Raw genomic sequence first — 24018 nt, 5'->3', positions numbered from 1 at the left:
GAACTAAATTAGGTTGTTGTCCTAACAATGTGGCTTGCTTCTGCTCTGAGCAGTAATACTTTGATGCATTATTTTAAAGTTAAATGAAAAAATCTAATGTCATCAGCCTCGTGTTTGCCAATCATAGCTAGAAAAGCTCAAGCCAATACAAAGGATTTTATTTTTCCTTTTGTTTAGAGTTTCTTGAAGTTTGTCAGTGGAAAGGTATTCCTTCCCTCTTTTTTTTTCTAGAAGAAAAAGAAAACACCAACCAAATCTCTATTTAATAGGGAGAATATTTTGTATAATATGCAGAAACTATAGAAAATGACGAGATGTATGTTTATTAAAAATTCTTGATATACTGCATAAGGTTTACCGCAAGAGAGATGAAAGTTTATCTTTGGAAGTATAAATTTTCACTTGTGGTATGAATTTGCTTGTGGGGTGGCAGTGGTATTTAGAGAGTTTTTGGGCAAGAAACCAAAATGACTTAAACACACTATATGTCATTAAGTAGCTCATTACTTCAGCCCTACTAAAAATGTAGACATTTTCTGGTGAAATATGATATAAGGACATCCGCACTTGTAATTTTCTTTGTGAACCAAAAAATGAAGGTTTAGCTCTTTTGAGATTTTATAGCAATCTCCATAATCTGTTTGGAAAAAACGGATTTCCAAATTCAGAATTTTACATTTATAAGAAACTTTGACACAAAGGATGATTTTTAGATGTCATCTTGGAAAAAATTGAGAGGGGATTTCTGAAGTTCGTAAAAGAAAATCTATCAATAGTTCTTTAAAATAATTGAAGTAATTAAACCAAAATAACATTAGTTATTTCCTGTGTGTGTAACTTCGTTAGCGTGTCATGTCTGTGAAAGCCTCTTGCATCTGCACATGTGTTTTTGCAGACTCTCACCAATCATTTTTAACACACTTGTTAGTTTTGGCTAATTATGACAAGGGGGTAGAAGGTCAGTACCTACACATTAAATACAGAACGAGTGGTTGGGTGGAGGAAGGAGATGCAGATTCACTAATTGCGTTAAAGGGAACCTGTGCCCTTAGTTCAGTTGTATTATTGGACACCAGAAATCCTCTTTTGGCTCCATACAGTCATCTGTTGCTAGGGGAACTATTCAATATTGCATATTGAAATAACTCTTACATTAGTGACATGATGATTGTTTAAAAAAAATCTCCAAAACAAGAACAAAAAACCCCATCCAAAAGCCCCAGTACCCGCAGAAGGGAGGGCACTGTGGTGAAGGATGTATGAGCACTGTTATAGCCAGCTTAGGATTATTCTGTTGAGTTTTCCCATCCTCTTCCAAGACTGCTTCCTAGAGTGAATGTGTGCTGATTTGCATTCATGAGTTAACATTTATTTCCTCCAGAACACGCTCCTGTCATTTAAATAACATAGAAAAAAAGTGTTCTCTGAAAACACCTTATGATAAAGTCTGGTTTTTAACTATATGGTAAATTCTGTATATTCTGTTTCAAATGGCACGTTGCCTTTTAAGATGCAATTCATTACTTTTTAAGAGGCAATTAAGAATATAGAATAGAAAAAAAAATGGTAATCAAAGCTTGGTGTTTCTATTGTGTCATAATATTGCTTCCAGTAGTGATGGGACCACTTTTCTACTGTACTAGTTGAAAGAGATGTTAATACACTTTGATAGAAGACTGAAACATAGCTGCATCCTCTTCTAAGGGCTGTTCAAACAGAATTAAGTACTATACTGCTTTATAAAAGTCACTGACACAATAGTGCTTGAGAAGCAGACCACCCGCATTTGTTTAATAGGAAACACATTTGGCTCCTGCTTGGTTGTGTAATGTATGTCAGTTAGATCAGTGTATGTATATATATATTCATGCACATAACCCAAACATCGTGTAGGTTGGGCCAGTTTAATCAACTTGTGTCATGTAAAGTCTGTGGATCGCAGTAAGTCACTACTGTTTCAGCTTCTCGTTTGCTTTTAATGAAGATTTTGATCTTAATAGCAATGCAGGATAAACAACAAATATACCACATTTTGTTCAGTCTTTCTTAAGCATTCTCATGCTTTGAAATACTGGAGGAAGGGTATATTAAGTTGCTTCTCATAGACAAACTGTTAGCTGTAATGTTTCTCACCAGAGGACCTGTTTTATGAGGCACTGCAAACTGTTGCTATTATACTGAGTGTTTTATATAACTAAACATTACAGTTACTGAAGATGTACACTGTAAATACAGAATGTATTTAGTAATTTCTGTTTGTTTTCATTTTTCCACTTAAAAGCTTTTTTTATTGCTGTATTTTTATCAATTATACCCATTTTTCCTTTTATATCCTTTTTTTCCTTCCTAATCTTTGTATGCTTTTTTGCATTCTGTCTTCCTTTCATTTCCTGTTTATAATTTTGGGCTTCATGTGTTTAATTTCTGAATATTGTACTAGTCACTAACTGCCAGAGAGTATAGTATATATGTACAATGATTTAAAACAGTGTTATACCTAGATGCAGTGTAGATCGCTACAAGTCTTGGTTATCAGCAACTGTAGACGTGCATCTAGACCTTGGATTCCATCAGGACACTGTTGGAGAACTTCCAGAAAAATTAATAATTTTTCAAATTGGTATTTTGTCCTATCTGTTTAATATTTCATCATCACTAGAAACTGATGAATTTCTGTAACTTGGATCGTTATGACTACATTGGTAATTGTCATTTCAGTCCCTCCCCCCTGACAGACCAGCTAACTCAAAAATCAGTCATGCTCCGGATACGCTGGAGGTTTGGGGGAAAGAGGAATGGGTTAGTGGCAGTGCTCAAGCTAGTAATTTGTTGAGGATCTCTGTCTTCTGTTTAACCCGTGCTTCTGTTTGTTCATTATATAGGACATTAACTAATCTTCCAAGCTATAGTAGTATGAAAAGCAGTTGTGTGGTTTGTATCCGCATGGATGAGCTAATCTTGTGGTCACTGGAAATACTTCTTGCCAACATTTTCTTCTCCTAGTAATAAATACCATGGACTGTAGCTCTCTGGAAATAAAAATTTGCTTCAGCCTCTTCCTTTGAGGACTGTGGTGTTCTTAGATGCTGTGGTGCATTTCTCCTCAACTGCCAGATCATGGCTTAGAGGTAGGACAGAATTCATTTTACAGTTTCAAAGGGTTGAGTATAAGCAGGCAAGAATTTGCCCAATTCTGCAGCATCATGCCTCTGGCAGATGGGGGAGTTGAAGCAGGTTCTCCTGAGCTGTGTGCTGTTCAAAACCTCTACTCTGAATCTCACCAAGCGGACCATCTCCATCTGACAATTTCAGAAAAGCTGTGTTGTGGTTCATTCTGAAGGCCCTGAGAGTGGTGACTGTTGTTGGAGCAGAACTTGGGAAGAGAGGAGGGAGAGTTTGCAGAGGTATTGAACTATCTCATACTCAAGAAGAGAGTGAGAAGCAAAGTCTGAGACTTCAGCACATCTTTAAATGCAAAGAAGTGAAAGAAAGCATTTCTGCTGTGCTTTTCTCATACCCAAAAAGCATTAATTTTTTTTTGTACAGCACCCTTGGGAAAGGCCTTGTGATGCAGCAGTGCTGCTGTTTTCAAACATGTTGTCTTCCTCAGAGCTGCAAAAGTCTGGCTCCAGTTCCAAATGGCTGCTTCTTTGTGAATCAATTAAATGCTGCCACATGGTGGGAAGTGATAACCTCTTTTGAGGCTAGGCAAGAAGATAATACGAGAACCCATTGAGTTTATCTCAGCACCACAGTTCTCATAAATGGCATCAATGCTGGCACTTGCTTACTGACTTTATGTAAGCACTCTAATTTAATGCTGGCTGTTGTTTTCTTCTTTCCTGGGCACTTATGTTTATTTCAATTACTTTCCTGGCCAGTTACTGTTTAATAAACTGAAATAAAGGCAGCAGTTTGGGGAAATAAAATAAATTGTTGGCAGTGTGTTTTCTCTTTCCTTCTCACACTTCTCTTGTTCTTGCATTATACAAGCGATGAGTTTAATTTTCCATTCTTGAACGTAAGCAGCTGCTTAGCCTGTCAGTCGCAACTGTGCATGTAACTTGATTGTGCATGATGTGCTGTCAGGCATCTGTGAGTTCGTAGGCTCTACAGAAAGAAGAAAAGTAATGCATTAGGTCACTTGGACCATCTCTTTCCAGCTGATGCGCAGTTGTTCCATCCTGTCAATACTTTTCCGCTTTGGCCAGACTTACTTCAAGTACGTGCTGAAGTGCGCTGGTCCTCACTTCTTGAGAGGCAGCTAAAAACATTCAGATAAGTCTGTAAGCGTGAAAGCACTTTTCTCAGTGACTTTAAGTGTTGCTTTGAGAGTGTATCATGAAAAAAGGGGCAAGTTGTGTAACTTGTAAGAAAGATTTGCTCGTTGGGAAAGTTACTGCTACAAGTATGGTAACTGAGTTGAACGAGTGCTGTTCTTTTCTGATGAAAATCAAGGGTGTCTTGCGTGGATTTCAGAAGTTTTTACATATTCATGTATTAACAAGCCCCAAACTCTCATGTCAGCAAGAAGAATTGGACCATTTATAATCAATATGTTGAGTGTGATGTCCAAGGATCACCTTTATCAGTACTGAAGATCCATCTAAACTGTGAAGTTACAAGTGAAATAAAGGACTCTTTGTATCACGGTTGTACTAATCACTTGTTTTCTTTGGGCTGATTCCTCCATACATGGAACTTCTCCAGTGTTATGACTGTCTGCAGGGTAGTTACTCCAGTGTGCAGTCGTGGTGTCCCTTTAGGGCCTAAGTCAGAAGGATGCAGCGTGTGCTTTACTCTCACCAGCTGTAGGGGAGGTTGGTGGTTACCCAGTATCACTCAGGCTCAGTCCCTGCATAAATAAAATATCCTAATGAACTTCCAATGGACTCCAGACAAGAAATATTTTCTTTACTATCGAAGGCCTATAAATGACAAAATTGAACTTTCATGGTGTGGTTTTAGAAGATGTGAAGAGCCTCTAAGAAAGTATTTAATCCCTGACATTTTGGGAGGAGAAGCAGCTCAGCCACCAAACACAGATTGATCCGCGCAAAAATAATGTACATTCATCTGGAAAACTCATTGCTGCACGCAAGGAGAGCTGTGATTTCACAAAATGTCGTAAACGGAATTCCAGAAAGTTGCATAGCTTTTCCTTTCCTGGCTTTGAACTTTCTTTTCTCCATTTCACAAGGGTTAAAAAGTGAAGTGAGGAGATGCCTCAAGCTGACTGCAAGAAAATGTAAATAAATTCCCGCAGCGTTCAGGTTTCTGTCGTGCCAGTCCTTTCCAAACCCACAAGCTCCTTCGGAAGGGGAGAAATTTTCGTTGTTGATTCATAAGTGAGTTTTTCTTGGCGGCACGTGTGGTGGCGTTTGCCATCCAGATGGGCTCCCGAGGCACTGCGGTGAGGGCTTATGTAACGGGATGTCTCGGGAAAGGGGGTGGTTAAAGCAACAACCCTCCTTTTTCCATTGGTTCTGCTGCCGGTTCTGTCAGATCACATTGTGCTGCTGTGTGAAAGACAAACAGCTGTTTAATCAACTTCTCTGTAAAATTGTAGCTATCAAAAATGACCTGATGTGTGGTTTCTGGCAGCAGCTCCTTAAAATCAGAAGCATTTATTTCGATCAAGCGTTATTACTTCAATTTAGGTGATTCCATTTGTTTTGAGCATCAGACTTTGATTTCAAACAGTAAGTTGATCCTTTGGCAATAAATTCATCATATACTTAGGTATGTTCCATCCCAAAACAGAATGATGTCTGATAAACCTTGTGGGATAGTTTCTCCCAGTGAGTAAAAGAAATAGCAAGATCTTTGCTTGCTGACTGTGATCATAAATAAGTGCTCTGAGGTTTTGAGTGTGCAAAACTAAAATGTAAATTTAACTGAAGACTTAAAAGCATGATATTCTGTAAGTGCATTTTTATTATGCAAAAAGAAGGTAATAGTTATCATGAGTGTGTTAGGTATTTTATTTGGAAGGAGATAGTGGCGGGGTAAGTCAAACAAGTGTTGGAATCTGTAGGTTCTACTCTTCATGAAAAGCCATTTCAGATGAAAATGCCTGCGCAGTCTGTATGGAAAGCTGCCACTGCAATTTTTAGCAGTACAGCTATAGCTATGAAGTATGCAATTTTGCTTTCATACTGAGACCCAAATGTTGCATGAATGTATATATTTTGGGGAGGAAATGAAACATAGATTTTTTTTCAAGGTATCTTGTTTTATTTGCTGTGTCTTTGGATTTTTGCAAGATGTTTTTTGAGCGAGCAATGTGTTTTCTTTCTAAAATGGGGGAAAAATAGAAACAAATGTGTCATTTGTCCAGTATCATCATAGTGGAGTATCTCTTATGTAACTTTTGAACTGTAGCAAGTCTGTACTATAGATGACATAGGCTTTTCTATTTTCAGATTATAAAACCTTTGATTTGGTCTAGAATTATTTTCTTGTGGGGTTGATTCATTTAATGAATTAACTTCATGTTTGTGATAATTATACTCTGGTTATTAAACTGTTACTTCTATGCAGCTGTTGATATTCTGTCACAATCAGAGACATGTGATCAAAAGATCCCTACGGGAATGCCTTACGGCCACTGCTGTAACCTGCCGTGTGCAACTCGCTTCAACCAAAGCGTGCAGCCAGGAACATCAAAAATACTCTATTTCTGTAGTGATTAATTCGCTCACTTCCATTTCCCAGCGTCTCTCTGGTTCTGCAGTTCTGCTAACCTTTTGTAGCACTTGGCGTGCGCTGCGAGGGAGTCGGAGACTGAGCAAACATACACATGCACAGATAAAAATGCTGTCGTTTCTTCCCAGAATGGTAAATGTGACACTCCACTGGATGGCATTATTTGCATGCTTATGGCTGTCTCTTGATGAGTCAAAATAAACCAGGTTCTGCTCTTCATAAAATAAATAAAAATAGACTGACTGGTTTTCCAGAAAGGTGGCAAGGTGTGTTAGAATGTAGGAGCTCTTCTGTTTTAGAAGAGGATACATTGGTGGAATTTGGAGATTCTATATGCTAATTAATTTTATTTTTGTTTTTGAAACTTCTGGTAGGGTCCTGGAGACCTGCGTGGGTCCTTCTAATTTGTAGAACAAGGGCATTTAAAATAATTTTTAATTTCATGTTTCTTCTGGTTCTGTGATTTGTTAAAAATGAAATATTCAGGCACGTGTTCTAAATAAAAATAAAATATTTGGACAAATTAACTTTTATTAAAATAAAATTAGATGTTAAATATTCTGATATCTGGAAGCTAGCTATTATTTCTTTTAAGGAACAGTACATTGCTAGAATGAAATCTGAGCTAGATCTGCATATAGGCATCAAGAAAGTGCTTACTTTTCTTGTGTAACGTTTGGTTTCAAAATTCTTTAAATCTTTTAAAATACAACACATTCTATCTGTGTTTACAGAGAGTAAGAACAGAGAAAAAGAAACCTCATGCCTTTTGGGTTGTACTGCTTTCTCATAACTTTTTTTTAAAAAAGCCACAACAAACAAGCAAACAAAAAAGTATCTGGATGTTGAAGGCCACATATTTTACCCAAACCAGAAAGACTTTGATCAATCACTTGTAAAAGGTGATTGGTCTCTTGCAGTAGGCCTTTGACCTGGTATGCTTGAGACAAATGCAAGAAATAAATGTATTGACAGTCATCTGCCTGCATCCACCAAATCATTGGATCTGCAGCTTCAGATTGACAGAGTTGTAAAGACTGAAGCAGTGAATAATTCACTTTCACTTTAATCTGTGATTTGAAATGTAAAGCCTATATGTGCAAACACTTTTAATGCTGTTTGGTAGATATTTGAAATAAGTTCATTTCTGAAATGTTTCCTCAACGTGATAGAGTAATTTGACATTATTGAGGAAAACCTTGCCTGTTCTTCCAAATGGTTTAGTGTTCCATTTGCATAGAATTGTAATCAGCAGATTGTCTAAACAGTGTAATTAGCATTTTATAAACAGTTGCTGATTGTGGTTTAACACTTCTAGCTTTCTTTTGATGCTGGTACATCAAAATGCACCCTTTTGAGCCCCAGAAGTATTCCTACCAGACATACTTAATTTTAACTTGGCTTTGTGTTAGGAGCTCACATGAGAAAACATTGTTGTAAATTGCTGGTTTTCTTGAAATGACTAAACCGTGCAGCTTTCATGTACATTAGAAAGGAGATTTTCATTCTAAAAGGGAAGCAATGAGTGATAGGGTGTCACCTCAACCCATTGTGTTCTTGAACTTGGGGAATTTATGGTAGTCATAGTTTGGGTCAGATGGTGGCTTGGTAATTGTAAGACCTGTGTTACTGGGATTTTGGGGGGTGGGGCTGGGATGCTGATAGGCTGATGTCAGTTCAGTCAGCAGAAATTTATGTTGACAGTCTCACAGTTGTCTTGTAAAAGGTATGAAAATACAGTGTTTAGTGAAAATACATTGTGCTGATGCATTTCAGTGAAAATACATTTCAGTGAAAATACAATGTGCTGATGCATGTATTTATGTAACACCCACATCATAACGGTGTCTGGAAGCCAAGAGAATTATGCAATATGAACAATACACCCCTGGAAAAAACATTTTTTGGTGTCCTTAAAGTTAGTCCTTATTCCCTAAATTGTCTAATCCCATGCTGACACACGTGTTCATACACGGCGAAGACCACTGATGTTTTCACATCTGGAGTGTTTTCCTTGAACATGCCTGGCTTTTTCAAGTGTGTTCTTAGTGGTATTTATGCATCTCCTTACTCTCTCATCATAACAGATATAATTTTCTTACTGTAGGTAAACAATTTCTAGGTATTTGTTGTAAAGCAGTTATAAAATTAACAATTATCTGTGTTGTCATAAAGTTAAGACTCCTCGTGATCTCTAGTATAGAGTTGAGTTCATGTTGTCCAAATAGAAGGGGATTTGATTAGCATTGAATTTTGAGGTTTATATATTACTATAACTTTGTTTAAGAATATGATAAAATAGTCTGTTTTCTACGGAATCTGTTTGCAGAAATCCTCTTTAACCATATCTTCTGTATCTAGGAAAACAGGGCATTTCTTTTCTTTAAAAGCTGACAATTGAAAGTTTCCTGAAAAAGTTCAGATTTTGTGAACATTTTAGTGTGCTTGATTTTTTTTATATTTCACTGTTTAAAATATTCTAGTTATTAACACAGGTTTAGTAAATCCTTCTTTAGGTATGTGTAGTGGAATAGGATTTCAGTTGTATTTGAGGCTGTTTGTAAGTACCCTCTGAATATCATTTGTACTATAACATGTGCTCACTCTAGTCTCTAGTAGTCTATAAATTTATAGCTGTTTGAAAGATATGAATGTAATAGTTAAACAAAGGAACTGTTGAAATAAAATGGAAAGCAGAGTAATTGCTTGGTAGCTGAATTTTCCTTCCCTCCTCCTCCTCTCCCAAGTTTTTAGCAGCTCCCCCCATCTCTTTTGGGACGTTGTTTAGCCTGTGGCTGAGGACAGGTTAGAGGTAGGGATTATCTGGTGACATGACTGATGCTCACAAGCATGTGATGTTGGAGAAGCTGCCAAGGTTCTGCCATCCCACCGGCTGTAACTGGGCAGCTTTCCCTCGAATGAAGACGGTGTTGCCCTCCCCTCCTGCATCCCTTTGCCCAACCCTAAACACTTCTGAGTTTTGGAGGGGGAAACTGCCTCCCAGCTGTGGAGATCGTACACCTCCCTCCCAGCTGTCACATGAGTAAACAATTACTCTTTTAAAAATTGTTTCAATATGGTCAATGCGTGATCATAATTACTTTTGAAGAATTGAAGCCTGAAGGCGCAAGGAGTAACTTCAGAGGTGCTTAATTTTTTTCCTCCGCTGTTCCAATATTTAGTACAGCAGATTTTGTTGTCATATGCTATTCGTTTAATAAAAGGAACTCCAAATGTATGACCCTTCTGTGAAAAAATGTGTTTTGTTAGCCAAACCCCCAAATAATCGCCCCTCTTCATGATTCTGTGCAGGCAGAATCTGAAGCCCTTGTTTTTCATAATATCCATCCATATTCTTGTCAATTAAAAAAAGAATTTGTTCATCAGTTTAAGCATTTGAAATTTGAATGTGACATCCTGTTGCTTTTTCTCTAGACTTTAAAAATTATGTTGAATTTGGAAATGGAAGGAGCAGTTAACCAAATCAGTTTGGATTACACGTTTAATGTAAATATGTCTTTATTTTATACATGTGGCTGTTAAATTCTCTGGTGGTAACACTCTCCCTAATCTTTCAAAATATAACCATTACAGAGGGAAAGTCTGTGCCATCTCAGTATAAAGGGCAGCAAAGGGAGCTCTGCCAACTGCGTGAAAACAATGATTTACCTTTTAATTTTCTAAAGAAATCTGGTATTCATGGAGAGTGGGAAGCAGCACAACCTAGCAATATCCAAATGCAAGCTAATGACATGAAGTTTGTTTTTTAGGAGGCTGACTTTGAATGCGGTATCAAGATGGAATATTTCATGTCTGGTTTTGATATTACAAATGTCTTCTCTTTCTCCACAATTTGTTCTTAATTAAATTTCTTTACAATTTAATGTTTTATGTGGATTGTTTCGTCTGCTGACTGACTTCTGACCTTTAAGAAAGAGAGGATTACTTTCTCAGGAACATTGTTTTCCTGGGGTTTTCTTTTTTTTGAATTAGCCTTGTTTTTAAAAAACCCAACCCTTTCTCCTTGTATTTTGTACATTAGATGCCCCAAAAGTTTGGGAGTATATAGTCATTTCAGACAGCATTGCCGACGATCTTTGTGTTTGTACCAGATCATCTTCACTGCATTTCCAGGCTTTTTTTTCTTTGAACCACAGAAAGATTTGTTTTGCGGTGCACAAGAAGCATTCTAGAATGTGTTGTCTCAGTTGCCTTTTTAGTTTTATAGCAACTTCGGCAAAAATGTGCAGTGTTTCTAATCTAGGGTATGGAAGGCAAAATTTCGTATGATGCACCTGTTGGCTTTTAAAGCTGACTTGCATTTTCCTCATGCCCACATGCCTTCCTCCTAAGCTTTTGCTTGGACATTTTTGAACGTTGGTTCTTTCTTGCAAACCAAAGTGATTTGATCTTTGCACATTTTGGAATAGCCCGTGTCTCTGAATTCTTTGTGCAGACCTTTTTGTCTTCCAAGCTGCTGCTAGTATGTACTGGTCTATAGAAATCAGTCAAGCTCTTGCGATTTATTGAATAAGTGAACTATTTTAAGTCTCTGGTGTGTTTTCATAGAAAGCTTTGTTTAGGAAGTGAGGCTCCCAAAGAAAGCAAACTTTGGACCCTTAGTGTTTAAAAACAAGCACATCCTTTGTTTTGGATGTTACCGGCAACCATCCATTGTCCTAAATAAAAAGATCGCTAAAAAGTCAGCCATCCTTAGATGATCTAAATCCTTTACTTCACTCTTGTGTAAATGCATCTGTCTTCCAAAATACTGTTGTCATTTTGCCAAAGTGCTAAATTATATTGCTGAATGTATTTTTTATGTGTTTTTAGCAGGGTTGTTATGTGGCTCATAGATAGTGTGCTGCTTACAAATTACGATGCTTCGTGCTGCTTTTCACTAGCAAACGCTCTGAAAAAGTCAAATCCCTCCTCACTGAAGTATTGCTGTCCTTTCTAATATGGACTTCCCCAAGTTAAATGTCTCATTTGCAGTATCTTGCTTTAGTGTTCTGCCTTTTTGAATTTTTTTTGGTATTTGACATGCTCAGAATGAGACAGCTGAAGGCTCTCCTGCGTGTGATCATTTATGGATAGAGAACAGAAAGTCAGCACGCTTCAGTTTTCTAATATTGTTTGCATATGTTTTTGGGATGTATCTCTCTACTACAGGTAAATCATATTTCTAATGTTATGGTGAACTTCTTATCTACTTAAAAATATACTCCACTGTTGTTAGCATTAAATTTTTCTTCAGTCATCAGTGGACTGTTATGAAATGTGGTTGCTAAAGACCTGTTCGTAGAATAACATTTTAGGTTGTAATACCAACTGGATAGATTTATACATCTGAAATTCATTTAACCTTTATATCAGCTATCTTTGTACTTAAGGGCTAATTTTTCATGCCTAATTTGCACATGCAGTTACTGTGACTGAGTATACAGTTATGGTAAAAATCTGTGCAAACAGCAGGCGTTTTGTCTATACAAGTTTTACATCTTCGACCACCATAACAGCTAAGTAAGAACTTCATGAATAAGCTAAAAGAAATAAGCATGCCTAGCTCTGAAAATCTGTGCCTGATGTGTTAGGTCTCCCTAGCCTGAAATCTTCTCTGATTCTACCCTGTTTAGCTGTTACCCGTTTTCCACGCTTTCCTCTGGACTCGTGTTCCCCCCATGAAGGTAGTGGTGTCTCTATCCAGTATTCCATGGCCATTCCTTACCACATTGATTAAATGATATTTTTTGTCATCATTAAGTAGAAGAAGCTCTTTTCCTGTCTTCCCTCAACAGAGCAATTTCTGGGATGTTTTATGTCACAGCTCTGGCACTCATCTTCCTTAAGCTCTTGTCCTACATGGCTTGGGTCTCCTAGTATGAACAGCTCACTGCACCTGAGACTATCTTGTCCCAAATAATTTATATTGGTTTTGATTTCTCTTTGAATTAAGTGACATCCTGGAATATCCCATGAATTACGCTGTAATAGTTAAAATTCCTAGCTGGACTGCTTTTCTAGGAGAGTTTTCTCTGACCTGCAGTTGATTCAGTCGCTTCTCTAAACAGAGCAGCATACAATGTGAAAGTCATTAAAATGTATTTATGAATGAAATATGGACGTTTTTTTCAGAATAACCACAGAGCATGTGACTGTGTTTTATGTAGGACTACACAAGTACTTTTGTATGTACTGACAGCTGAAGTCGTATAAAGAGTTAAAGCACAACTATTTTTATTGGACATTACTGCAAACATTTATAAACCCATTTCTATGTGTGGTGCATATTAGTAATATATTACACTGAAAAATGTGGTCTCAGTGTTCACAATACAGAATGTGCTTTCCTTTTGCTGACACCCATGGAAAGGAAACTGTTGCACAGCAGCAGATGATAATTTCAGTCGATTTTCCTCCTTTCCTACTCCCACTCCCTTTTTGGAGACATAGTGTAGGGGTTGTAAAGCAATCTCTAAATATCGTGCTTGCTGTCACTTGCCACTGAGAAGTCTTGGGCCTTTAAAGCACTTTTCGAATCAGCTTTTTGATGCCAGTGTTTTCCTCCTGTATATTGTCTACTTTATTTCAAATTGCTTTTTGAACGGATCTATAAATTATTTAGAGCATTGGAAAATAAATGTGTTTAAAAACTGATGATGACTTAAGAGATACAGTACTCCACTTGACTGTGTTAGATCAGTAACCTGCAAATTTCAGTTTCTGAGGACTTTGGGTTCATTTGTAATACAAAGGAAAGTACAAAGCTGTTAGTTTGTGCAGACCTGGAATTTTGCAGCTGTAGGCTTAAATCATTTGTCTTACAGGAGCAGACCATAGCCTTTTTGTAGGACTATACAACAGCTTAAGCAAGTACCTCACAGGATCAGGACCCTATTTGAGAGTAAGGTTGAAAACCCAGTAGGTTGAAAAGATTATTGTACTTTGCAGGGTATGGAAAGCAACTGATACCGAAAGGAAAATAAGAATCTTAAAGAGATCCTTCAAGCATAGTCATGTTGAGCAAAAGCATATATTACAGCTTTGGGTTGTTTTTTTAACTGCAGTATTGCACATTTAATCTGGAAAGTTTAGAAGTACTGAAGACTTAAAGAATGTTAAATGTTCAGATAGTTCTGTTTTAACTCTCAGGTTTTGAACCTTTGGGTTTAATTTTTCAAGTGTTTTTTCTGCAGTCATGAGGTTTATAAATGTCTCTTAACATACAGTGAAATGCTCTCAACTCTTGATGCTTTAAGCAAAGTATAAATCACTCTGAAGCTTACATTGAAATGGTAAAAGTATGTAGCAATGAGGAGTACGTTGAAACAGCTGACAATGCACCACACGTTTCCCTCCCAGTTTTAAAGCCATTTGTCCAGATGTTGAAGCAAGTATTTCTTGTCATACCTGAAATAGTCTTTTTGCTCCCTCTGTTTCTTCTATAACGAGGTTTCCCCTTTGGGTGCAGAGGTTGCACATGATAATGAACCCGGTTTGAGCTGACAGCAGGACTCAAATCTGTATGAACTTTGTTTCAAAATACTCAGTTCGACTCACGAGTCAACGTTGTGATTATATAACAGTTTGACAACTTAGCACCAAATTCTGGAATGTGTATAACATGGCTCTTTAAATGACTTAATACTAGTAGTAACATTTTCAGAAGATTCTAATTTTGTATTGCATTGTTACTGGATTCTGATTAATTTTGAACTGAGCTTTAAAAGAGAGGTTTTTATAGGGAGCTTTATATGGCTTCCTACTTATCAGACTTACACATATTGTGGGGCACCATCAGTGAGAAATAAAGTTTTATCCAGTTTTGGCTTTGGAGTGCTGGATCTTTCTGTTGGTTACTGTTGCACAGCTTGAATGTAATAGTGCACTTCCCCTGGATAGAAGTGCAGATTTGAACATTTCATAGACTGCTGACATTTTAAAATATGTCTGTGCATATGTATTTTAAATATACTGTGCATGTGTATGATGACTTTATTTTGTGAATAGCTCTTGAAATCACATCACTGTTTTTTTTGTAATGTCATTGTATTCCTTTAGGCCCTGTCAAGCACGAGTGCAGTTCTAAAATTTTCAGAGTTGCTTTATTCGCTGTGTGTGTCATCTGTACATTTTCCTGAAAATACGGATTTATGTTGATTTTCACCCCTTTGTCTTCCTAATTACAGGTCACCTATTTTACAAATTTGGAATCACAGAATCTGACTGGTATCGAATCAAGCAAAGCATAGACTCCAAATGTCGAACAGCTTGGAGGCGGAAACAGCGAGGGCAGAGTCTTGCTGTGAAAAGCTTTTCAAGGCGAACACCTTCATCATCATCTTACAGTGGTTCAGGTAAAAAAACAAACCAAAACCCAAACAAATCCCGACAGAAATGGAAACTTAGAGTGATAATGCCATTTGTTTTTCAATATACCCAGAAATTATTTTCATCTTAAGTTATGTTTACAACAGGTGCATTGTAGTACCCACAAACAGGAATATTTTTGTGTAACAAAGACAAATGGAGAAACCACGTTTTTCACAATTGAGTTTTTGGAGTGGATTTTTATAGTATTGCATTTTTTTTGAAGTACCATTTATCGTTGGCAAAGAGGCCTCTCTATTACAGTGTATGTATGTCTACAGTGCTCCTCAGGGAGTGTATCCATGTAGTAAGTGAAACCAATCATTTGTAGTTAAATCATCTTGGGCCTTCAGTGCAAGCCAACCACCTCCTGGTACATTTGGAGTCTCAGTCTTATGGGACTTATACCAAAGTAGACCCCTGGTAGGATGAGCTTCTAATCCCATTTCATCTACAAATTGCAGTCGCGCTTCTGGTTGCAGTGAATTAATGATCCTAGAAAGGAAGTGAGATGTGTGTGTGTGTTCACAAAGCGAAGAGGGAGAAGGGAGTCTGTCTCTAAAACAGTAGTAAAATACAGATTTGCCAGAAATGAAAGTGTAGTATATTCCAGAGTGTGAGAGATTGGCTTTGTTGATTTGTATGTTATCTGAATGCCTGGCTTTACTGAGATGCTTGAGAAGGTCCATCCACATGTGTTAACTGAAAAAATTCAGAACGTGCAGCTTCATGCTATCATATGGGTTTTTTTTCACCGTGTTCAGTATTTTGTGTAGAAAGTCAAACTGTTTCTGCAACTGATGTTCGTAAGAGGAGTCAAGTGAATAAATCTTCCACAGTGTGTTCACACCATTTAGTAGGGTGTGCTAAATTTTGTTCCTGAAGTATTTTCCTCTGAAGAAATTAAATATGTTGAAGGTGATTCTATATTTCCATATAGGTATGTAGGCATGAATAGTAATAGCAAATGAAAAATACTGACCTAAGAAGTGTTCTCATAGGACATTTCTGGCTCATGCTTTTAATATAAAACAGTGTTATGGGACATTTGTACATCATATATTAAAAACAGTGTTTTGGAAGTGAGCCCAAAGAAAAGGAAGTAAGTTTATTTGCCTGCATAAAATTTTTGGTTGCATGTTAACACTAACCACTGTATCTCATGCAAAGAATGCCAAAATCTGCTTTCAATGGAAAATTTTATGTGCTGGAACTGGGAATCCTATCCAAAATTCTCAAATTAAAACAACTAATCAACGTAATGATAACCATAAGCCATATATGTTGATGGGATTTTTATTTTCAGTCTCTTAGCAGTTGGTATTTTAGAATAAAAATGTAGTAGTAAGTGGATATTATAGGCCTGTGCTCATTGGACCATACTCCTTGACTGTTGTTGAGATTTATTATCAAAAAATATTAATCTTTAATGTCCTGGTCTGGAGATTTGGGGAGACCAGTGTAGAAATGTAAAACACAGACTCAAGCTCAGTAAATTCTTGTCTTCAGAAGGCCATAAGATAATAAGTTTTGGTGGGGTTTGTCTGTTGTGGTCAAGCTGAAAACTCATTTCAGGTGCCTTTGTACCCATAGAACAATTTACTCACAAATCAGGTTAGTGGAATTGGGGGAAAAAATTGACCCTTGGGATTTCAGCAGCTTGCTCTCTGGGTGTGTGGGAGTAGCGTGTATGGACACTCAGGAGCTGGTTCTGCAAGAGCCACCCTGGTGTTTTGGGTTGTGTGCCCAGGCTGGCTCATTTAGCTGGAGTTGAGTGGCTGCCTTTGGTACATCCATCTCCAGGATTCCCCCAGGGGTTTTTATGCCACCCGGGTCTCCAACTGAACAGGTTATCTCATCACCCACGTCCCCTGGATAGCAAACAGATACATGTCCTTACAAAGATGTCTTTGGTCGTGATGATGATGAAGGTCAGCTAAGGCATCTTGGCATGTCACTGGCAGGACTGTATAGACTGTGCAGGCAAAAGTAGAGTGCAGGCAATAACATTAACAGCTGCCTTTGGTAACGGTGTGTGAAAATGTTCCCCTGGATTCAGAGTCTTTTGTTAATTTTCTTTAAAATATTGCTCTTACTCAAAAAGTCATTGGCATCATTTTCTGGGAGGCTGTAAAAATGTTAGATGAATTCACCACTACATTCGCACCCACTGTGAAAAAGCTCTTAGCTCTTAGCTTTGCAGAATGAGGTGGTCCTTTGAAAAACTTAATTTGTATTCCCAAATCAGGTGGGAGTGGTATTTCACCTGAAGCAAGGAGAGGAGGTATGAGGGAAAACAGGAGAGCAGGTTGAGAGGCTGAATGAGTATATAGAGAAAAGAAAGACAAGAAAAGATGCAAAGAAAAATGTAGATTCACACAGGTTTAAAAAGGTAACTTTTGCATGACAGGGCTGTAATTCCACCACTTTGTGCAGGTAACTTCATGAACCACTCAGACTTTGTCTTTGTGGTTTGACATCCCTGGAACCCCTCAATGGAATTACAGCATCATAATTCACAGGCATCTGTTCCTTATTATGCACACTGTATAGTGGATATAGCAGAATTCCTGCTGCCAGCTAGCAGGAAAGAGAAGTAATATTTCACAGCTCTGAAGTAAAGGAGGTCTGTATTTCACAGTTATGACAACATAGCTGTCAAATATGGCTTTTTAAAGTGTTACATATGAACCCAGACAGTTTTTATGGTAACGTTTGTTTCAGGGGGCAATTTAAGGTGAGCCTTGAACGGTCTGAAATTCAGCTACTTGAGAAACTGTCTTTCCCACTATTGTTAGTTATAGCTATTAAGATCAGCTTCTAGGTGCTTTATGTCAGCTCTCCACCCTGGTGTGGTTGCTGCTGGCTGCAGAATAATACCTCTGTTAGGTGTCACTCAGTAATATGTTGCTCCATGTCACTTCACATACAACAGGCATTTGAGTTGTTTAATCTGTTGGGCAGAATATAGGAGCTGCTTCTCACAAAAGATATAATAATAAGAATAAAGGCTCTGAAAAGATTGTGAGTAGTTACTGTGCCGTGTTTACACTGGAGGATGTGGGGATGCGCAGCATAGTTTCTTCTATAATGTCCTCTGAGCTGTTCTGAGAAGCTCTGGCTGTGGCTCCACTCATTCAGCATAAGACTATATGACTTCTATTCCAAGAGGGTAGAATTATTTAGTTTGATCAGGAAACTTAGTAGAGTGTGGTTCTGTGACTGGTCAGGTGAGGTCACTGAGCACCTTAAGGTAAGTGTGGCAGGTTCTCTGATAGTTCGGACACAACTGTGGCATTGCACCCTTTCAGTAGGAAAGCACTTTCATATCTTGAAAACAAGCATTTCAGTTTATGCCACGTGGGGGGCAAATTTACACACACGCCCCTTTTACCTGGTTAAACATGATAAACCCAAGCTATTTGTGGAAGTGCTTAAACCCACTGTTTCTTATCTGAATGATAATTTCTTTGGGAAGTTTTAGGGCTTACCCTAGAAGATACTCTCGTAGTCTTCAGAAAGCACTTCTTAAGATGCACTATTGCTATCAACAGATGCCTCGAGTGGACGCGTAGTATCACAGTGTTTGCCATGCAGCTGAGCTGTTGTGAAAACATCGTTAAGAGCTTTAAATATGATTTCAATACGCTGAGCATGAATGAATGAACACCACGTTCCCTGTATGAACTTTTCCCAGAGTTTGGGGTTTCCGCTTCTGAGCTTGTAATTTCAGTATTTCATATCTAAATTGTGACCAAGAGATGCAACAAACAAAAAGGCTGGAATCCAAAACTGACGTGTTTGATTGGCTTGAAGTAATATTTTTCATCAGCTATCTCTAGGAGCTGATAATAGCAAGATAGCTTTCTGTTATGTCGCAGTATAATAATACATGTTTCAATCAGCAGAAATTTATTGGCACTTTCTTCAAGTGTTACAAAGGAGCACCATTCTCTTACGGGTTACAGAATATTTTCTTAAATTCTGGTATGCTAAAAGTCTAGAGTAACTTATTATTTTCTGTTTGGCGGTGAAAATTGTCGAACATCTCTACATATCATTAAAAATAATATTTTTGTTAGTCCTGAAATAGTCTCAAATCAGCATGGTCACTGCCCTGCTGGACATCTTCCCCTATGAATTAGGGGACTTGATTTTCCAGAGTTGTTTTTTAGCAGCAATTACTTTGCCTCACTTAAGAAAAAAATAAAAATAGCCTGAAACTCACCTGCCTGTGACCTGACTTTGATTTCTCTGGCTCTGAGGAATCTTGAGGGTGGTTGAACACAGTAACAGGTTACCCAGAGAAGCTGCAGAGACACCATCCCTGGAGACAGTCAAAATCCATCTGGCCACCGTCCAAAGCAGCCAGTGCTGGTTGCCCATGCTTGGAGAAAGGGCATTGGATTAGGTGATCTCCAGAGGTCACTTCCAACCTACCCATTCTGTGATTTTTGAGATTTTTTTAACGAGTTATTGCAAACATAATAACTAATTTGGAATTATTTACATCTAAAACAGATTGCTCTGCTTGAGCTTCATTCTTATGTACTTGTTGCACATGTCAAAACTTTTAGACTTTTTCTGCTTGTTGTGCATAAAAGTTTATGTAGCACATGGCTTTGATTTGAGTCATGATAACAGATTTCCTCTCTTCTCTGTTTATCATATGGAAAAATTAGCTCTGCAAGTGACATAGAAAAGCAGGAGGCTGAGCTCATAGTCCTTACGTAGCCTTACAAGTTTTTGGCGTTGTAATTTCATGATAGTGTTTAATTGATCTGCAGACAAAAACATGTCTAAGGAAGCTGGTAGGAAAATATGAATGAATGTCTTTTCTGTCCTTCACCCCCAAAGATATTAATTGAGATTGTTCTACACTTAATTGACTCTGCAGCTTTACAGTAGCCACAAGATTTATGGGTTGCATAAAGTTGTTGTAGCAGACTGTTATATTTAGGCAGAAGTTGGTTTTCCGTATTTTATCTGGCTCTTCTGTTTGAAGCTGTTGCCTTTTGGTGGAATTGAGGTATTAATTGCAGTGGTTTGCTCAGCTCTTCTCAGAGCCAACACTTAATGTGTGTTTTTCTCTTTTTTTCTTTCTTGACAAGTTGTACACATGGCTGCCATGATAATTTAACTAGATATTCTTTTTTAAAATGTTAGCAGTCTACGGAGGGAAGGCAATAGGAAATGAGGTTTTGGGGAGGAGGATTAATTGAAGAGTGCTTTCTCCCTTTCTTTTAATTTCTCTTAAGATTGTTAAAGCTGTTATCACAGTTTTCCATGTTGGAATTTTTAATTAGTTCTATGACTTTGGGATTTATATGTAGATTTAGGCTGAAGTGCTCAGCCTGTGCTGAGATGTCACACATAAAAACGGATGTGCAGCCAAATCTTCAAAGCTGCTCTGCAAAATTGGAGGCATTTAGCACTGGATGAGTCAGGTTAAGATAATAGTTTACAGTATACAGTTTTACTTCTATTAATTGTTCAGTAACGGTGTTTTTCCTGCTTTTTGTTTTTGAGGACTGCTTTGCTACGTCTGGCCGTTAACCTTTCCTTGCTGGGACTACACATCAAGGAAGCAGGAAAATATGTTCTAGTTTGTAAGCAGCAGTGTGTGGCTGCAAGGCCTATATGCTAGGAGAACAATTTTGAGTAACACCACATAAGGAGACTAAGCATGAATCCCCTCTGCCACAGAATCTGTACCCCCTACATTTCTCACTAAAATGAGAAGCCCGATGCTCAACTGATAAATATGAAATACAATAGGAAAGAATTAGAAAATACTAAAGGTTTTGCCTTTGAAGTGAGCTATTTTAAAAGTGATTTTAGTCGAGAATTAAGCACATATTCTTAAAACAGTTACAAATTACATTTGTCTGACAAATCTAATCTTGCTTGGCAATGTTTGAGGAAGACTAGCTCCGAGAAATGTGACAGAAGGAACTGCTTCGTGGGGTGATTTTGCCAACTCTTGAACATTCGTCTGAGAAGACAGACTTAGGCTAAATTTTCTTTGACTCGTAAGCATACGCAGTAAACAAACAGAAAATGTGAAAGGTCCAATTTCAACTTGGGAGGAAGAAATTCCAGCAGTTGGGTTTTTATTTCCCCTATATCACAACTTAATCACCTGTGGAATGGTCAGTGCAGCATCTTTCATTCTGTGGGTGGCTCCAGAGCTGTTCCATCTGGTGGAAGGTGCTTTGGGAATACCATGGATAACATGCTCTGTAGTAGCACTACATGAGCTGTTTGGTTCGTGGCAAAGTGTCCCTTTGTAGCTAGTGCAAGGGAAAATTTCAAAGCAAGAGTTCAGCTGTATAGCTTCTCGGTGCCAGGGATTCTCTAATATATCAAAGTTGTAAATGTGAGGCTAGATAGTTTACATGATAGTGATTTATAACTGTTGACATATCCTCTATTCAAGCTGTGTGCTATTCATGTTTGTGTTTGTTTTTAATGGGGAATGTTTAAAAATGGATAAATATTAACTTTTGTCTGGTCAGAGATTTAGAGGGGAAAAACAATACTTATAAAGGATGTTTTGTTTTTAGACACTGTTGAATCCTCTCTTCTTTCTGCCTAAGAAGAAAAAAAACCCCACCAAAATCCAACAAAAAAAGAAAGAAAACCCAACTGTGCTTGTTGCAGTGAAGCCAGACTGACTCTATTTATAAGTGACCATAGGAGGTGTACAGTATGATTGCATTCAGTCTGTGTCTCCCATTCCCACCTTTGAGAAGTGTAATCATTTCTGGCATCTGGGAAGCAAACGATGGTTTACAAATAAAAGCTTTTGGACTTTACAGTTAAAAATATATATTTACATATATATTACATGCACATACTGAAATACTTTATCTGCTGCAGCTCTTACTTCTTTGATACTGTTTTATTCCATAACTTTCTTAATCAGAAAATACATACTTATAATTGCATCTTGGTGTTTTCTTAGAAGTCCAGCATTGCAGTTTGTGTAATGGTAAGTGTAAGCTACAGGAAAGGGACTGCTAGAAGGTTATTAAATCTGTAAGTGAAACATGTCTTACCTCGCTTGTGTCCTAAGCCATTTTGCTGTTTGTGTGTGTTTATTTACATTTGCACTATATATGTTTGAGCAAAGGAGTTACGTATGTATGCATATGTGTGTCTATACACACACATCTAAATGAAGGATTATGTATTGGGACACTGTGGTTTGACTAGAAGTTGAGTTGTGACTCAACTCAGCTGTTGAATTGCATAGCGAGGGATTGGGAAGCGAGATGGAAAGGCAAAATCACAATGGAATGGACTAGTGGTAGCCTGTAAGAAGCAAGGTGAATTACAGTGGGCTTTCTTAGCTATTTAGCATCCTACCAAAATGCTATTTGTAAAATAAAAGATACAGAAAATGAACTGCATAAAATACTATTAGGACTGAAGTCATGGAAATGAGAGAAAAAGTGAAAGATGAAGAAGCTGAAGTTAAACAACCTTTCTAGAGTATCTGTTACTTTCAGTGACCATGACAAAGCCACTGGCAATGGAAAGCATGATCTAGTATCAGAATTTGAACAAATCACATTTATTTGGTTGACGGTACAGTTTCTCATAGTAGGTACAGGACTTTTCTTCCAACTGTGATTTGTTAATCCCATCCGGAATTCTGTATGACAAACTTCCATTGTACAACAGTGCAGGAAATACTGGAATTGCACAGTAAGCAACGGAACTATATTTAAGAAATTATAAACATTCTGCAGTTACCTACCAGTCAAATGTAAAGTATTAAATATATGTGTCCAGTAGACAGCAAAAACATGAACTTGTTATGTTCTGCTCAGTTACTTGCATAAGTGTTCTGCTTGTAGTTATGTATTTGCAGATTGTTAACATAATTAGAGCTGTCTAGTTGAATTGTTAAGCAACTAAACTTTTCAACAAATAAATAAATACTAGCTTGGTGGTTTTGAGTTAGTTTCCAGTTCCCATGTTTAGACTTAAAACTCAAAGCAGACAGGATGAAAAAAAAACCAAATGCATGATTTTATTAAAGAACATTTACATTAAAATATTTGTATGAGTGAATAAAGCTCATTCTTGCAAAACTAACATTCTCTTTTCAGTATAAATCTTAGATTATTAAGTAGAGATGTTAACATTTTATGGAACATGGCTTCCTGCTGTGTTGGTTCAAAAAAAACAACCATCATTTTAAAAATCAAAATATATCAGCCATCAGTCAGCTCTGAGTAGGATGAGGCCTATCTAGTGCTTATTTAAGCAATACATAAAATCTTGTAAGGAAATGATCTATAATGGGAGTAGAGTGACACTGTTTCTTAAATATTTTCGTTATAGTTTCCGGTACTTGGACAGCTGGAAAGCTCTACAGTGTTGAATGCTACTACATGTTAATGTGTGTTACGTTAACTTGTAGCATAAAAGTCATTGTCAGAGCAATAAATAATTTAGAAAGATTGTAAACCACTTCATGCTTCAGAGATTTCATTCAATGTATTTTTGTGGCATAGCAAAAGAAAAATGTTAACATTGTTTACAGGAGTACTGTGTAAGAAAAGTATTTCTTCAAATACATTATTCTAAAAGCTCTTGATGACAGTCCCGTTCTCCAAGATGTCTCAAATAAAAGGAAGAAAAGTGGAATGGATGCTGAATCTTAGTATGATACTAGTATGATATTGGGACATTTTAAGGTTTTTTCTAGCAATGTGTACTTGAACTTGTGAAATGTGCTGCAAAAGTGTAATTGATCGATAGCCCCATTTTTTTTCCCTATTCCTAAGAGGATATATGGTATCTAGTGATACATTTACCCGCTAGTGGTGTCTTAACCTGTAGGAGGACTCAAACACAGCATTAGTCTCTGGTCATTTGTATTCCACTTCACCTGTTCAGTACGGAATTATTGACATTATTAGTCTC

General features: G+C 37.4%; 1 protein-coding gene across 8 annotated transcripts in view; it reads left to right on the top strand.

Annotated features, from left to right (window-relative positions):
- BANP (BTG3 associated nuclear protein) overlaps positions 1 to 24018 on the top strand; it is a 153050-nt gene that overhangs the window by 53218 nt on the left and 75814 nt on the right. For all 8 annotated transcript variants that reach the window (XM_074840146.1, XM_074840145.1, XM_074840144.1 and 5 more), the window contains one exon: positions 14898 to 15065. In XM_074840146.1, coding sequence (XP_074696247.1) covers positions 14898 to 15065 — 168 coding nt within the window. The remainder of the gene's footprint in view (positions 1 to 14897; positions 15066 to 24018) is intronic.

The sequence above is a fragment of the Strix aluco genome, chromosome 14 (genome assembly GCF_031877795.1).
Source record: "Strix aluco isolate bStrAlu1 chromosome 14, bStrAlu1.hap1, whole genome shotgun sequence".
In the NCBI taxonomy this organism is placed as follows: Eukaryota; Metazoa; Chordata; class Aves; order Strigiformes; family Strigidae; genus Strix; species Strix aluco.
Note: the sequence above shows the minus strand (reverse complement) of the source record. Positions and strands in the feature narration are given on the sequence as shown.